This window comes from Hylobates moloch, unplaced genomic scaffold, assembly GCF_009828535.3.
Source record: "Hylobates moloch isolate HMO894 unplaced genomic scaffold, HMol_V3 SCAFFOLD_5, whole genome shotgun sequence".
Taxonomy (NCBI): Eukaryota; Metazoa; Chordata; class Mammalia; order Primates; family Hylobatidae; genus Hylobates; species Hylobates moloch.
In genome coordinates, this window is record NW_026652280.1 from 15,667,410 (window position 1) to 15,685,740 (window position 18,331).

Consider the following 18,331-nt stretch of genomic DNA (forward strand, 5'->3'; position numbering starts at 1 on the left):
AGTGCTGAGCTTGAGTGCAAGAAAGTGTCTTCAAGGCTCCTGATAAGAAAGTCTCTTCAGAGGGTCCTGCACAGTGTCTCCACAAAGGCCTCTGCTCCCCTTATAAGGAGGACTCTGAGTGGAGCTGTCTGAGCTCGGAATGTAGAGATGCATAAAAGCATGGCCTGGCTCAGGGGCCTGAATGCTTGACTGCAGCTCCCACCGGAGACTTCAATGCCCTGGCTGTGCACCAAATCCGTGGGCAGGGCAACTTCCCCCCACCTCCCCCATGCAGCCTGCCTTGTAGTTGCCTATGGTCAGGCCTATGGGATCACACATGGGATTTTGACCTAGAGCCAGACCTCTCAACAATTATAGTTGGACATGTCAACACTCATCTCTCAACAATTGCTAGAACAGGCAGACACAACATTGGTAATTATATAGAAGACCTGAACAACACTATCACCAACTTCACGGAATTCACATTTACAGAACACTACACCCCAAAACAGCAGAATATACATTCTTTTCAAGTGATCATGGAGCATTTCCTGAGATAGACCATATTTAGGGGCATAAAGTAAATCTCAATATCTTAAAAGAATACAAGTCATTAAAAACATGTTATCTGACTATGGTGAGATTCAATTAGAAGTCAATAACATAAAATCTTTGGAAATCATCAAAATTGGAAACTAAAAATTACACTTTCAAATAATTCATGAGTCAAAAAAGAAATCAAAAGGAAAATCAAAATGTATTTTGAACTGAATAAAAATGCAAAGGATATCAAAATTTATTGATGCCACTAAATCAATACTTAGGGAAATTCTTAAGGTGGTAAACACCTATATTAAAAACCAAGAAAAGTTTCAAGTCAATTACCTCAGTTTCACCTTAAAAAAACTAAAAAAAAACCAAAATGTAGAGAGCCAGCAAAGGGATTATGACCAACTCAGCATTCCACTGGAGGCTATATGATCAAACAGCAAACTGTTTATCATGAATGCAGGATGTGGGCAAACTCATACTGCACCTGCCACCAAAAGGTTTGCTGAAAGGCCATCACTCCCTGGCACTGGGCTCCTTGAAGTTATCTACTGGGAAATCTAGCGCCTATTGTTCAAAGGATGCAGTGTCGCAAGCCTGCTGTGAACCAAACGGCCGACTGACAATTACCCGACAATTACCCCCAATTTTTTCGCTATCTCTTTTACCTAATAAATACGGAGGACTGAAAAAGTTCAGGGACCTTGCCTACTAGAGGCAAGGTGCCCCCAACCCCTTCCTCCAAATATATTCTTTTGTCTTTGTCTTTTATTCCCGCATTCGGCCTACTTTGTTCAGTACACCAGGGATCATGGTCGGTTACATCAAAAAGTGAAAAAATTAAATGTAAAGTAATCAGAAAAAGGGAATAATAAAGATCAGAGCAGAAATCAATGTTGTGGACAGAAAAACAATAGTGAAAATCAATGAAACCAAAAGCTGGTTCTGAGAAACAGCAATAAAATTTATCAACACCTAGTCATACTGATCAGAAAAGAAAAAAAGGCACAAGCTACTAATCTCAGAAATGAGAGCAATGGTATTACTACAGATTTTATAGCTATTAAAAGAAAAATAAGAGACTATTATAAACAACTTTACACCACTAAATTTGATGACTAAAAAATGAACAAATTCCTTGAAAGACACAAGCTACCAAAGCTAACTCAAGAAGAAATATGTAATTTGAATAGTTCACTATCTATTAATGAAATTAGAGTTGTAGTATAAAGCCACTCCAGTCTCAGATGGCTTCACCAAACATTAAAGGAAGAAATAATACCAATTATACAACATCTGTTCCAGAAAATTGCAAAGGTAGGTATGTTTCTCAACTCATTCTTTGAGACCAGAATTATCTAAAACCAAAATAAGACAAAGATATTACAAAATAGGAATAGTACAGACTAATGTCTCTCGTGAACAGAGATGAGCAATTCTAAAAATATTTTAACAAATTGCATCTGATACTAGACAAAATAGGAAATACATCATGACCAAGTGGAGTTTATCCCAGTAACGTAAGATTGTTTCAACATTCAAAAATTAATCCCAATATTAACAAAACCATATGATCATCTAAAAGATACAAAAAAGCATTTGAAAGAATCCAACATCTATTCCTGATATAAACACAACAAACTAGGAATAAAAGAGGCCTTCTTCACCTGTTGAAGGACACCTATGAAAAGCCTACAGCCAACATCACGTTTAATGATGGCAGCCTTCGTGATTTCCTCTGAGATCAGGAACAAGACAGGATGTCTGTTTTCGCTAGTTCTAATCAAGTCAGTGCAATAAGGCAAGGAAAAGAAAAGCTATCTAAATGTGAAAGAAAGAGGGAATTTTGTCTTTATTAGCAGACACGGAACTAGAAACACAGCCACTAGAACTAAGTGATTTTAGCAAGTTTGCAAGATACAAGGCTGAGATACAAAAAAAAAAAAAAAAAACCTGTATTATATTTCCATATACTAGCAACAATCAATCAGAAATTGAAATTAAAAAGTAATACCACTTATAATAGCACAAAATAGGATACACTTAAGGATAAATCTGACAAAATTTGTGCCAGACTTGTATACCGAAAACTACAAAACTATGCTGAGATTAATCAACAAAAACCTTAAAAAATGAGAAACATGCCTTGTTCATGGGTTGGAAGACTCAATGTTGCTAATATGTCTATTCTCTCCAAACTGATGTTGAGAATTCACATAGTCCTAATCAAAATTGCAGCAGGCTTTGTACAAGTCAACAAGAAAATTATAAAATTCACAGGGAAAGATAGAGGACTGCAAGCAGATAAAACAACTTTGAAAAATAAAGTTGGAAAACTTATGTCACTTAAGTGTTTTCAAAACTTATTATTAAGCTACAGTAATTCAGACAATGTGGAATTGACATCAAGATAGACAAGCAGATCAATGGAATCCAATAGAATCCAGAAACAGAACCACACATCCATGATCTACTGATTTTTGACAAAGATGCAAAGGCAATTCAGTGGAAAATGGATAGCATTTTCATCATATGCAAAACATGAACTCAAAATTGATCATAGGCCAAAAAGGAAAATTAAATCCTGTAACACTTCTAGAAGAAACATAGGAGATCCTTGTGACCTTGGGTTAGGCAAAGCATTCCTTCAATATGACAACAAAAGCATTAAGCATAAACAAAGAAACAAAATGATAAAATGGACTTCATCAAAATTAAGAACTTCTGCTTTTTAAAGGCACTGTTATAGAAATGAAAATTGAAGACATGAGCTGGGAGAAAAATGTTTTCAAATCACATATATCATAAAAGGTTTGGTAGCCATATCATGAGATTTCTCAAAATACAGTAAGAAAACAAAAGGCCGGGTGCGGTGGCTCATAACTAATCCCAGCACTTTGGGAGGCCAAGGAGGGCAGATGATCTGAGGTCAGGAGTTCAAAACCAGCCTGGCCAACATGGGGAAACCCTGTATCTACTAAAAATACAAAAATTAGCCAGCTGTGATGGCACACACCTGTAGTCCCAGCTATTCGGGGGTCTGAGGCATGAGAATTGCTTGAACCCAGGAGGCGGAGGTTGCAGTGAGCCGCGATCGTGCCCCTGCCATACTCTGTCTCAAAAAGAAAGAAAAAAAAATGAAAACAAAATAAAGCAAGAAGCAATAAAATATCGATGATACATTTAAAAAGACATTTCATCAAAGAACATATATGGATGACAAATAAGCACATTTTTTAAAATGCTGAAAATGATTAGGCATTAGAGAAACGCAACCTAAAGCTGACACACACTGAAAGTAACAACACTGGTAGTACCAAGTATTGGTGAGGAGGGAGAACAACCAGAACTCTCCTAGGCTCTACTGGGAATGTTAAATGATACAACCACTTTCAAAGACAATTTGGCAGATCCTTAAAAGGTTAAACTTACACCTTCCATATGACCCAGCCATTCTACTTCTATGTATCTATACACAAAAGAAATGAAGACATATGTCCATACAAAGATGTATACATAAATGTTCATAAAAACTTTATTTTCAATAGCAAAAATCTCAGTAACAACCTAAATGTTCATCAACAGGTAAATTTGTTCATCAACAAATCATGGTATATCTATACAAAGAAATGTTACTTACCAATAAAAGGGATGAACTATCGATATATACAATAACATAAATGAATCTCAAAATAATTGTACTAAGTGATAGGAGTCATACTACAAACCATAGGTGATGTATGGTTCCATATATGTAAATTTCTTTAAAAATGCAAATTAATCTATAGTAACAGAAAGAAGATTGGTAGTTGCCTGAGCAGATCAGTGGTTGGGATGGGACAGGGAGAGGGAAAAGGAAGAGTGAGAAATTACAAAGATGCAAGAAGGAATTTGGGGGTATGATAGATAGGTTCATTATCTTGAATATAGTGATGGTTTGTTTCATGGAAAATACGTCAGAACTTATTGTATAGGTTAAATATGTGACATGTATTCTGTGTCGATTAAAGTATAAAGTATTCTTCAGATTAGAGGTGGAAGTGAGAACAAAACTCACAGATGTATACCTTTCAGTCCTGTGGATTAATTTTGCCCAAACCTGCTTTGGAAAACATGATCCCTGAAATGAATGTGGCCTAACAGATATATCCTAGCTTGGTCAAATTTAAGTAAGAGCTGTAATATGAATGGTTCATGTAACTGTTAACTGTCAGTCAAAAACAGAGTTAGAATTAGCCACTGTTCAGTCCAACTCATTAAAGAAATAATAAAGCAGGCAGCAGTTAGTGGTAGTATAAATGGTGACATAAGTGAGAGTATAAACCAGTGTAACTTTCTAGGGACCAATTTGGAAGAAGCCTCAAAATGTGCTCAACTTTTATCTCGACAGTACTATTGTTAGGAATTTTAAAAAATATATTAAGGATGTGAGCAAATATTTAGTATATCCAAAACAGCATAATATATATTTATTATTAACAATCTATTATTTATTAATAGAAATAATTTTAATTACTCAAACTATCTAAAATTAGATTCAATTATAGAAATCCAGCCACACAGTGGAATACTAAGCACATCAAACTGATGACCTGGAAAGACCTTAAGGGAGGTTTTTCATAAGGAAAGAAATAAGCTACTGAAGGATATGATTAACTTGTAATAAAATGCTTATAAATTTCTATTTATACACATAATAGGGAAGGATGTATATCACTATTAACAACAGTGATTGCTGTGTGTTGGAATTGTGGGTGACTTCAATTTTTTTGGAGACTTTGCTGTAGTTTCCAAATTGCTGCCACAACGCAATTTTATTTTTAGACAGAAAAAAATTAATGTATGGAAGTTCTTTCTTAACTAAAGGGTGTGCTTGAGCTGTGTCTGAGCACATATGATTAGAGGACTCAGTGGTGTGTTGTGTAAGTTCCTTTGGTATTTTCTGTGTTTTAGAAGGAAAAGGAATGGAAAGAACGGCATAGTAAGCTTCAGATATTTGCCTCCTAGCTCAGTCCTGAAGTACATTGCTGAGTCCCTGAACTTGTATCTCAGGCTTATGGAAAGATGAGAAGGAGCTGTCTTCATTACAGACTGCGTGAGACAGGGGACATGCAGGGCCGTCTATGTGACAGTGACAGAAGCAGATCACTATTTCAGCTGCACATGAGACACAGGGTGGCTGCAGCTTTACTCTGTAGGGTTTGCCCTTGGCTTTGTGTGCAGTGTCGCCTGGGCACTGGTCCCCTGTTCAGCCTGGCATTGGTGGTGGGCAGAGCTGGGCAGATGGAAGAGCACATAGAGGGCTGGCTCCTGAAGCCTTGAGATGCTCCGTAAGATCCCCTGAAACAATGGGCACAGACTTAGGTGAAGGCAGAGGCAATGGCTGGCACCCCAAATACTCCAAAACCAGCATAGCCTTCCCAGGCCCAAATTTCATGCATCTGCGGCCTCAGTTATTCTCAATGGTTCTGGAACCTTCAGCAAAGACTTTCACACACTATCTAGTGCACACACTTTATTTTGGCATTTAAGCCACTGCACCAACTAGGTCACATGGAATGTTAATTAAGGCAAGGTAGGTAGAAGGAAAGGAGGACACGTACAGCAATTGTTCCTCTTTACGGAGAACAGAACCTGCCGCAGAACAAGATGCAGTTGGTTTTGTGGTGCCTGATGAAGAAAAGGAAAGGGTGGTCTGCACAGAATCTTGGCTCCATTCTGCTGCACCGGGAATTCCTGACCACAGCAGTGGCTGCAGCAGCCTCTGTGCCTTCCTCATTGACCTCCACAAAGCACTTGTGGGCAACCTTGGACACAGGCACATTCTTCTTAGTTGACATTCCAGAAAAGTCTGCCTTGGCTTCGTCAAAAGCTTCGATCATTCCTAACCTTCGAAGGAAAGGCTCCAAGTCATAACTCTCCTCCAGCTTTAATCTGGGAAGGAAAACTTGAATCTTACTTTTTGTCAACTTTTCTGAATTTGTCCAGGCTTTGAATTTCTCATATGTAAGGGCTTTTTCCACCTAGGATAAAAAAGAGTCAAACCTTAAAATTTAGATGACAATAGCCTGATACCCACATACCCATTTATTACCCCTCCCGCAATGACATGCAACTAGATGATGAGTTCTGGTCCAAGAAAATCTACAGATATTTTCTTCTATAAACACACCAAGATTTTCTCCCAAACTTTCATCTTTTCGCAGTTTTATGGAGACAAGTGTAAAAGAGCTAGTAAACACCTGAGACAGGCAGAAATTTTTAATAAAAACAATTTGTACCTAACTCCTTTCAAATGCTAAAAACATTTTTTAACAGTTTAGAAAATTCTAACCAATTCATTACATTAATCTTCATGCAATACATACTACTGTGAGTGGGAGAGATTGTTTGACAAAAGACAAAGAGCATGGCTCAGAACTCTGCTTCTGAGTCTAATGAGGGGACTATTCAGGGTTAAATCAGAGGGCAACTCAGAGTAAAAGAGAGGGAATTCTGTTTCATCTGAAGATGAAGGGAGGCATGAGAAGGGAGCACGAGACGAGAAATGGGGAATTCAACAAGACTTCATCAGCATCCTTGTTTGTTCTCTGCCTGTCCTGGAGTTAGCTTCAAATTCTTCAAGATCTATCACTCTATTTATCAATAAGGTAGAAAGAAAAAAGGGAGAAAGGCCTTCTACTCACACCTCCCCTTCCCTTTAACAACTGGAGCCCAGGTGGGTACTACTCTCCAACGAGCCTTGTTTTGATTTTGACTCTATTCCTAGACTCTCCTAATTTTCTCATAAGTGGCCACAACAGATGTCATCCCTGACTTAGGGCAGCAGCTTTCTGATTCCAAACAGACGCCAGGAAAATCAAGAAGCCCACCCTCAACATCCTGTGCATTGGTGTGCCAGAGCTGGCCCCTATCAATTGTTAAACCCTCAGTAGCCTAAAGTCAGCCATGGTGGGAGTATTTACCATGTCATGAGAATCAGCAAACTTTATAAATGAAGGCTTCTCCCATCTCCCAGAGCTGGTTTATAAGCACACTATTAGTCTTGCACCTCCTACCTTGCAAGTTTACCTTTTCCCTTCCTGGACTCTGTTCCTTTTCTGTCATAGTAAGACTTTTCTCTCCTCTTGTATAAAGTAAACTTCTCACCTGTACTTTAGACTTTTGCTATTCATAGTGTGGTTCCAAGCATCTGTATCACTTGGAATCTTGTTACAAATGCAAGATCTCAGGCCACACTCCATTGAATCAAAATCTGCACTTTAACAAGATCACTAGAATCATATATGTGCATTAATGTTTGAGAATCACTGCCCAGATTGATCCCTACCTTTCTTCCAGGACTTTTGTGCGATAATCATTGGGCTTTCAAACAGACCTTCCATGCAGAATAAAGAATAATATTCCAAATAATAATATATTTAGAACTCTCTCTTCTTAGCTTCATCAAAACTTGTCCACTCATGTATGTATACACTCAACAGAAATGCATGAACATGTTCACCAAAACACACACAATGATGTCCACCCAGCACTACTTGTAATAACCCCAATTGGAAACTCCTCAAATGCCAATTGGTAGATGGACGTAAAGAAATGAGCTCAGCTGGACTCTACAGATACTCAGACTCATTGCCTGGAGCTTACCACGGCAAGGTCCGTGTTGCCATCGGGAAGCAGAATGACCATGCTCAGCTCCTCTTCCACATAGGGCAGCTCCAGGACCTGGGTGTGCACCTCATCCACATACCCCATTTTAAATGTAGCTTCCTTAAACATCATCTGCACTGTCTTTTTTTCCTGATGGAAACATAAAATTAAAATCAGATCGCTGAAAAGTGGGTATAATTTACTAAAAATAGGATATGTCTAACTCACAGAAACTCTAGGTGTGTATAATTACTGTTTCTGCACATTTGTGCTGATAGATATAAAATCTTCATTAGTACATCTTAGTATTGAATAGAACAAGCTATTGTTCCAGCGGATCAAATATTGCCAGGTGAGAAAAAAAAACAGTTTGGTAAATGGAGAAGGACATAAAAATTTACATTATTCTTGGAAGAAGTTGTGTTTGCTTTTTTGAGAACATTCATAGAGAAGCTTTCTCATGGAAGCTTCCAACTAAAAATTCTTTATCGAAGTTAAGATAAACATTCAGGCCCTTGGGCTGAAGGATCTGGTTAGAAAAGATGTACAGTCCAAACTCTGAAAAGTTGCCTAGTTGTAGAATTGGTTTTATGGCCTTGGTTTTCTTAGGAAGGGGACCTTGAAGAGATGTGTATGGTCTGCTGTTTTTAAAGCCTGCATCAAATATATTTTTAACTTTCATATCTTTGGGCAATAGGAAAGTATCAGGTTGATGGATGTCAAATCCCAAGCTAACAACTATTGATACCAGCCATTTTCATATTCAAAAGGGAATGTAAAGTTAGGCTTTACATCTGCTAACATTTTTTTCTTGTGCTCAGGATTGTATAACTTTGATTTTTAAAGCAATAAATAGGCATAGTTGCCACTGATACTGGAAAAAGGTATCTAACTAAATACAGACAGTAATAGCATCATGCAAATATAATTCCAAGGCTTAGAAGAAATTCTCCTCCAATCCAAATCATATGACCAGAGACGGAAGGTAGATTTGATCAAAGATGGAAAAACAAAACTATCAATTCCAGAATTATTTTTGCTTCTCTCCTCCTTCCGCCATTAAAGATATACAGGAGGCATTAAATTCATTCAGAAAAGAAGCCAGGCACAGTGGCTCATGCCTGTAATCCCAGAACTTTGGGAGGATAAGGCAGGTGTATCACTTGCAGCCAGGAGTTTGAGACCAACCTGGGCAATATGACAAAACCTTGTCTCTACAAAAAATACAAAAATTAGCCAGGCCTGGTGGTGTGCACCTGTAGTCACAGCTACTTGGGAAGCTAAGGTTGGGGAATCATTTGAGCCTGGGAGGTTGAGGCTGCAGTGAGCTGAGATTGCACCATGTACTCCAGCCTGGGTGACAAAAAGAGACCCTGTCTCAAAGAAAATAAAATAATATAATTCAGAAATAGATTAAAATCAAGATCATGTCAAACAAATTATTCATTTTTCCAAGAGAATATTTCCTGTAATATTACTTTAAGAAAGTAGCAGTATATCTGAAAAATCTTTCCCTACCTCGTTGGTTTTAAAGAGCATTCCCCTTGTGAACTTTCTGTCAAATTGCTCATTCCACTTTCCCTTGAAATAGGTGGCATTCACAAGGACCAGCTTTGTCAGGGGACCGACTGTCCCAGCATCCAGTACCTCTGAAATCTTACCTATAGAGAATATGAGAGTTTATTGCAATTTGTGGGGAAATAAGCATTCTTTTACAAAAATCCCGTTGACACATAAGGCAGAGGCTTGGTTAAGAGACAGGCTGCAGTTCTGTCTTTCTGGGCCCCTGATGAATTGGGCGATTGTGTTTAGCAGTGTGGCATACACAGTGTATCATTTGTGCTTAAGAAAAAAATCTTGAAGTAGGAAGGGCAACTATCATTTTGCCCTCAATTTATGGATGTAGAAATTCAGGATCAGAGCATTTGCCAGACTTTTGCCAAGTACACACAGGTGACAAGTGGCTGAGTTGACAACATCACCCCAGAGTCTTGATTCTGACTATGGGGCAGTCAATCTTGGCACTATCATATCCAAGCCTCACCACTATGGTCATTTTAAGCCAGATAATTCTTTGTTATGGGGGCTGTCTTGGGCATTGTAGGATGTTTAGCCAGCAGCATTTCTTCCCATTTTGACAACCAAGACTGTCTTCAGCCATTATCCAATGGCACCTGGAGGGCAAAGCTACCCCTGGTTGAGGATCATTGCTCTATGCATATATTCAAACCTCATCAGACAAGGAAAGCTTTCCAAAGGATGAGAGAACACAGACCCGTCAAAGGGAGAAGGCAGCCTCTCTGAAAGGGGTGAATGGGGCAAAGGAATTAGGGGGGTAGAATAGAGGGGCCCAAATTGAGTTGTCCAATGAGAGGGTAACAAGGTCATCTCCAAGGTCCCCTCCAGCTCTAATATTCTGGGGGAAATGTGGGTGGTCAGCCTAAGGGAAGGAAGGGCATAAGCAGCCCTGGAAGAGAAGTGACAGGTATAGGGCAGTGGGGGGAAGGGTGAAGAAACTTCTAGGTTCCTCAGGTGACAGTACTGTTGAACAACTGGAGAGACCACTGGGCAGATGATGTATGAAAACACGAAAGGCTCTTCCCTTCCCATGGTAATTATTTTATTGGCTTTCAGTAGAATCAGGGGCATTACTTCTGCTGGACACACAGTGGTTGTGACATAGGATGGAATGGATGCAATAATGAGTGCTAGGTTGGCCCCTTGAAATAAGTGACTTAATTCCTCCACTGTTCACAAGTATCAAAATTACTTGTTAGGTATTTAGGATGCTTTAAAGTATGCCTCCCCCTTTTTCCTACTGAAGTAAAGAACTGGCAGAAATATTTCTGGTGGGATAGAATGTGGTCTGGGCAGGGAACACTGCAGGCTCCATGTTGCTGCACCTCCAGAATAGGGAACAAATTCAGAAAAGACCCCACTCTGAGAGCAAATGTAGCCATGGCCAAGTTAAAAAGGAGGGAGAAGGCTGCAGATCAAACTACCGAGCTGTCCCCATTACCACGGGGAGGAGATAACATGAGAGCATGAAATGTTGCCCTCTCTAAGCTGCAACTTAATTGAATGCCATTCTGTCTCCGAGCATGGAAGGGCCTCTCAGATAGAAGATTCACAGAATTCCAAGGAGGAACCATTTTCCAGGGATTTTCCGGCACGGTCCACAGGGGAGGAGGTCAGAGATTCAACATTAGTTTTAGAAATCAGTACTTCATGATCTGATAAGAAACGACAGAGTTGCATTGTTGGCCTGTAAACTCAGCAAACACATACAAACAGGCCTGTGGTACGCAGGTCACAGTGGCAACACCCTGGAGAAGTCCCATCCCAGTCAATCTCGGCCTCGTTGTATAGTAATTCCAAATCAACAGAAATGAAACTGTCTCACCTTCAGTCTTCTCTGCCACCCAGTCATTTATATGTTTCCTGCACTCTTCAGCATCTTCAGCAAAGGACAGCTCCTCCAGCTCTGCCTGATAGAACTTCTGACAGGATTCTTTAAAGTCCTGCAAACACAAAACATTGAGTTTGGTCTCATTTGGTAAAGGTTCCCACAAATGCAAAAGCATTTTGTTTTCTCTTACTGCGTTTCTACCATAAGTGCTTGGACAGGTCACACTCCACTTAAAGGTACATGCATGCAATTAACAAAAATGTACGGGCCACCTATTCTTACCTGGTACTGGGCAAGGTGCTTGGCTTGAGGTGGCCCACAGTCTGAGAACAGGCAGCTGAGACACCCAGACACTTACAGGACTTCATGAGCTGCCACTATCCACAGAACATCCCAGGAGCATCCTTGTCAAACGCTCTCCACTGACTTTAATATTGCCTCCCTCACTAGGCAGTCTAACACACTTTCACTCATTTTGCATCACCAGCACCAACTACAGTATTGTGGTTTTGGTTAAATGAGAGGCTTTATAAGGGAACTAGATTGTTAAGAAATCGTGTTGAACTGCAAAGAAGGAAATAGAATTTTAGATCTGGGTCATATGGTTGGTTGGAAGAATACAGAGCAAGGAAGGCCCCATGGGAATGGACCGTGATAGGCCTGGATCATAGGGTGTGTGTGCAACTAGGTTCATACATGTGCATGCGTGTGAACATCTGTGTGCATGGGTGCACATGTGTACATGTGCTTGTGCACCTGCATGTGTGTGGATTGCATGCATGTGTGTGTGTGTGTACACGTGTATGTGTGTTTATGTGTATCAGGGAGGTGATTAAGGGAAACAGTGGCAGGGGAAGAGCCTTGAAATGTAAGTTGGGGTCCAATCAGAAAAGGCCTGTACCGAATACATTAAAACCCAGATAACTCACCTCACAAAAACCTGGCTTCAGATATAATAGGCCTGGAAACTGGCTCCCAGCCTCTGTCCATTCCCTGTTCTCAAATATTTTAATTTCGTCCAAAGAAAGAGGATATAGAGGGAAGGAGGAGCCAAGCCACCAAGAAAAATAGAGGTTGGTTCCCTGTGTCCCCAATATTACAACAGTAGAAGATCAGGCTGATGTTCAAAAATGAAATGGATTCACCAGGAAATTCCCGGGATCCAGAGTCACCTTCTGAGGTAGATAAACCCAGAGCAGGCAAATTCCGGGAACAGCACCCAGCAGCTACCAGGACAGGGATGTATTTGACCCTTGGAGGAGTCCTCTCAGAACCTCCAGCCAACAAGATGGCCAAGCTTGCTGCGATCGTTGACTAATTTTAAGACAACATCACCCTGCATATCATGTGGCATGATTTTTGAACCTCACTGATTGCATTATGCCAGGCTGGACTAGGGAACCTTGGAGTTATATGCCGAAGTAAATAGAAACTACGTAGATTTAAAACCTCAATTTCATGAACAGATTTTCATTTTAGAAAGACGATTGTGTCAGTTGTAGGTGCAATTCAGAAGAGGCGGGCAAATTTAAGAGAATTTGAGAGGCTATCTCAGCAAGAGGCAGCTGAATAACCACACATGGGACTGGGGAGGCGCTCTGCACAGCATGTCGAATGATGTGGTCACTCGGGGATCAGGAATTAAGGAGGGGAAGCAGGGGCTGTGTGCATGAGAATTGACATATTGGGATTGACAACAGCGATGGGTGTATCAGTAACAATTTACAAAGGACGTAATTCAGAAGCCATCATAAAATCTAAAATTGTAATTTCAGAAGTGTAATTCCAAGCACATTTTAAGTCAGTACAGTTATACTTTATTATCTGCTTTTCTGTAGTCTAACTTATTTTCAATTTCTTTTTCATCAATATATGAATACTACTTACTGGAAGGAAATCACACGTCTTTTCTCCAAAGAGTCTGTTGGCAGTTCTAAGCAAGTACTGAGTGCCAGTTCTGTTAACTTCACTGAGAAGTTCCTGGAAACCTTGGTGAGTATCTCCGTCTTTGTATAAACAAAGTGCCTGGGAACAGAAACCAACACTGACTTTTAACACTGCCATTATACTCTACCAAAGACCTTTCTCCAAACAAACCTCTGTACCAAAAAAACCACACAGGATCCTACTTTAAAAAGGTTTGGCCTAATTGTTTGGCACAGGGTTTCTCAACGTGGGCAATGCAGCATTGACATTTGGGGCCAGGACACTTCCTTGTCTCGTACAAGCATTTTAGGATTTTTGCAGCACTTCTGGCTTCTATCCCCTAGATGTCAGTAGCACCTCTCGGTTATGGGATCTAAAACTCCAGGTCTTCGCAAGGGTCCCCAGGAAGGAAAACTTCACCCACTGACCTCTACCTCCCATCCCCCAGGTGAGAACCACTAGTCTAGCAAATTTATTCACGCCAGCAAGGCAGTGTGCGATAATTCAGGGGGAAGGCAGAACAGAAAAAAGTAGGGAACTGGGATGAATTACGATTCAGGTAATACAAATAAAAGCAGCAATAAAACTAAAAATATTTCATCTGCAATTTTACAGAAATTCTCCAGACCATATTGTAAATTAAATGTCAAGTTAGAGTGAGAATTAAGGTCGTTCCTATATCTCTCGATCACCCCCAGTCCAAAGCCTCACTCCTCCAATCAGTTGAAAGAAACCACCACAGAAGGATGTCAACTGGGGTCCCTGGGTGCATTTTGGGAGATTGTCTATACGCTCCTGATATTGGTGGCAAAGTGATATCCATTTGGCAATTATCTGGGACATTTTCACCAATAGTCAGAGAACTGTTCCTAAAGTATCCCCCACCTCGTTTGTAGATAAGGTTATACAACACCATTTTGAATCAAACAGATTATATATTCCTCAAATCACTCCAGAAGATATAAGTCCACACTTGTGTTACATTCCTTTTCCAGGATGCATAATCATGCACTAAAAATAACCCACTTAACAAAAAGTTAATCTACGCACCCGCGTGTCTATTAAAAATATAATGTTAGCAAAAGTTTAGAAATGTAACAAACTAGGAATATTTTGCCTTCTTGTGGGACAGAATTATAGTTTATCCTACTTATCAAAGACGTGAATTTGCCAGACTGTATTGATGATCTGATCTAGAGAAAATAACTCTACGGCTTGATTTCTCCCATAAACATCAGAGGAGATGATCTTTCCAACACATTTCACCTTTCTACCCCTTTCTGCTCTTCTCCACCGCCGAGCTGCTCCTCCTTCTACCTCCAGCTACACAGGCCTCAGCTGGAGCAAAAGTACAGAAAGACGGCTGTATGGAAGCTCAAGGGAAACACGCCGTTCTCCTTCCTTTGTGACAAGCACACATACCTGGGACATCTGGGCTGCGGTGCTTCCCTTTGCCCCCATGAAGACCATGGCCAGGGCAGAGGAGATGCTCATGGGAGAGAAGAACACGTTTCTTGAGTTGTCCTCTTCCCCCAATATTTTAAATAAGCTGATGGCAAAAGTGCCATTTGCTTCACAGAGGTCATCCATCAGAGAAGGTCTGCATCAAAGGCACAGCACGGAAAAGCACATAAGCCAATGACTCCGGTAGCCACGCAGTCATTCATCCCCCAGTCAGTGGACGCTGAGGTGGTAGGTGGAAGAACCACCCTCCAAAGACTTCCACTCCTAATTCCCAAAACCTGTGACTACATGATCTTCCCTGGCAATAAGGACTTTGCAAACGGTATTCAATTAAGTATTTTGAGATGTGAGATTATCCTGAGTTATCCCAGTGGACTTAATGGAATCATGAGGGTCCTTAAAAGAGAGAGGCAGGAGGGTCAGAGTCGGAGACAGAGATGTGAGGATGGAAGCAGAGGTCAGAGGGATAGAGGCTACTGATGAAGGAATGCAACCTCCTCGAGAAGCCAGAAAAGGCAAGGAAACAGATTTTCTTCTAGAGCCTCCAGAAAATAACATTGCTATGCTGAACCATTTTGGACTTAGGACTTCCAGAACCATAAGATAATAAATGAGTGTCGTTTTTCAGCCACTAAATTTGTGGTAAAGTGTTATCACACCAATAGGAAACAAAAACATTGGTTTATTCATAAAATAGCCAATCTCAGGGCCTATGACTTGTATCCCTCTTAGCAACAGGGGCACAGACACCCTACAACACCTGCTTACTTCCTCCCTTGGTATAGCAGCAGCCAAAAGGTCTTTGTGCAGAAGGGTGTGGTGCCTCACACCTGCAATCCCAGCACTTTGGAAAGCCAAGGCAGGCAGATCACTTGAGGTCAGCAGTTCGAGACCAGCCTGGCCAACAAGGTGAAACCCCATCTCTATTGAAAATTCAAAAATTATCCAGGCATGGTGGTGGGCACCTGTATTCTCAGCTACTTGGAAGGCTGAGGCAGGAGAATAGCTTGAGCCCCAGGAGGTGGAGGCTGCAGAGAGCCGAGATCACGCCACTGCACTCCAGCCTGGGCAACAGAGTGAGACTCCATCTCAGGAAAAAAAAAAAAAAAAAAAGATCTTGGTGCCAGGCACTGTTTTCAGCACTTTCTATTACCACCCAATAACACGTTGAGGTCAGTATAGTTATTGCCCCACTTTAGAGATGAGAAGACTGAGTGACGTTTAGTAACTCATTCCAGAACCCTCAGGTAGTCATAAACGCCTAGAACCCACAGTTTGATTCCGGAGCCTGAATTCTTAATCATTACACAAAATCCCCCTAATGCTGCTAATCATCTTTCAGTTTAATGTCTCCAATATAATCTATAAAGAATGTTCTAAAACTTATAAATGTAATTCTTTATCAATAAAAACTGTATTTCCGTCATCACTTCCTGTGAAAATAGCTAGATACATTTCACCAAATTTGGAGGGTTTGTTTGAGATAGGCTGGCCTAAAATATGAGGCTACTGGAAAGACAAAAAAAAAAAAAAAAAAAAACTTTTTAAAGTGACTCCAAAAAGCTGCCCCATTTTCCCCAAGAGTTGCTGAAACTGGGTTACGGAGTTGCAAAGAAAGTCCATAGGCATGGATATAAAATATGAAGCCCAAATCTTGTCATCGAGTGAGCACTTTTAATTAGATGCATTGATTTTTAGATCCTCCTGGCTAAGAGGGTCTTAACATTCCCCTCAGCTTGAATTAACTTTAGATGACCTAAACTTGACTAAATAAACAAACTAAACAGGCTTCTTCCTGCCTCTATGCCCTTTCTTCCTTTTTCTTAAAGCATTTTATTTAGATAACTTGTCATTGTAAATTCTTTATCAGCCCATTTGAGATGTAAATCTTTTAAAAAAGCTTCTTGCTAGCTTTACATCCCAGGACAGTCTTTCTCAAAGACCTGGAAGCCATCCCTTTGAAATGTAATCATCAAGAAAGATAGCATACCTATCAACCAGTTCTGTGGAAGGTAAGAGCCTAATCTAGGGGGGCACCTTGCTTAAAGTGCTAAAAAGCTATTACACCTTACTATTATTATAATTTTAGTGCACTATTATAAGTCCTACATTGTTGTTTATATCTATTAAACCCTGTAAAAACTTGGGCTATTATTTCATAGAATATTACAGTTCACCAACTCATCTCAATGTCCCTGAGCCTTTTTGCTCTTACAATTGAGAACATTTGGGAAAATAAAAGGACAAATCATTGTCTATAATCTCATGATCCTACAAGTTTTTTTATTATATTATCCTTTCTTCATAAACATGTATAATTTTAACTGAAAAATATAAAGTCAAACAAGAAAAATATGCTCCAGTTTGGAAAATTAGCAAATGAGCAAAACGAAAAGTCCTGGGAACTCTATCTAGAGATATAAATCATCGTGCACGTGTTCATTTCTATAAACAGATGGAGCCTCATCCAGTTTCCCAGCGCCCTACAAAGTGCCTGTTGCAGCAGCTTTGCAACTGTATCCCCTTAGTGGGGGTCTTGGACAGGTCTTCTGGGGCTCTTAGAGCACAAGAGGAAAGGGGAATTGAGTGGCTGAGACAGGGAAGTGGGGAACAACTGGATTAACCAAAGTATCTTCACTGTTGGATGTTTTGCTTCCTCCTAAGATATTTTGCTTCCTCCTAAGATATTTTTCAACAGAAGGGTGTCTCTTACTTAAACAAAAAAGTGAGCTTATATTTTTTTAAAGTGTAAAGGCAACACTCTAAATATAGAACAACAGTCTAAAGCAGTGCAAATTCTTTAAAGTTTAAAATAAATGTTAGTGCAGTTCAGAAAAAAACAAGTAGGGTTAGCGTTATTGTTAGGGTTCAAAAAACTAAGCAAAATAAATGTGAACCAAGAAAACACAATCATGACATAATTTGCACAACAGTACTCTATACTTAAGAGGTTGTTTATTATGGAACAAAATATTCCGGTTCCTCACTATCCTCACAACATAAGACCTCTCCAGAGCTTATACTAGGGTCTGCAGATGTTGGAAGGCAGAGGAGTCTGTGCAGGCAAGTCCCGGGGTCCTCCACGACCTCATCTTTCACTTGAGGACATTTCGGAGACTGGGAGGCAGGAAGGAATATTCAAACTTCATAGAACTAGGCCCACCAGAAGGTGGCACCAAAGAAACTTAAAGATGGAGAGAATTAGGTAAACTGGGTAAGACAGAGACACAAATAAATTTGGATTTGATCCAACCTTAGCATAAGAGCTTTGGACTCAGGGTGAAGCAAGCATGAATTTAGGTTGGTGTGTGTGTGTGTGTGTGTGTGTGTGTGTGTGTGTGTGTGTGTGTG

The 18,331-nt window shown here is 40.2% G+C and overlaps 1 protein-coding gene across 8 annotated transcripts in view; it reads right to left on the reverse strand.

Moving 5' to 3' along the window:
* Window positions 1-4,042: 4,042 nt before the first annotated feature.
* Window positions 4,043-18,331, reverse strand: part of SERPINB8 (serpin family B member 8) — a 19,388-nt gene continuing 5,099 nt past the window's right edge. For 2 of the 8 annotated variants that reach the window (XM_058438276.1, XM_058438278.1), the window contains exons 2-7: window positions 14,939-15,116; window positions 13,478-13,615; window positions 11,585-11,702; window positions 9,700-9,842; window positions 8,179-8,331; window positions 4,345-6,554 (exon numbers count right to left, since the gene is read on the reverse strand). In XM_058438276.1, the coding sequence (XP_058294259.1) occupies window positions 6,150-6,554; window positions 8,179-8,331; window positions 9,700-9,842; window positions 11,585-11,702; window positions 13,478-13,615; window positions 14,939-15,106 (1,125 nt within the window). In that variant the 5' untranslated portion in view covers window positions 15,107-15,116 and the 3' untranslated portion in view covers window positions 4,345-6,149. Of the gene's footprint in view, window positions 6,555-8,178; window positions 8,332-9,699; window positions 9,843-11,584; window positions 11,703-13,477; window positions 13,616-14,938; window positions 15,117-15,740; window positions 15,865-15,945; window positions 16,038-18,331 lie in introns of those variants that run through there. The other 6 variants (XM_058438280.1, XM_032152089.2, XM_058438279.1 and 3 more) reach the window with 6 other exon arrangements.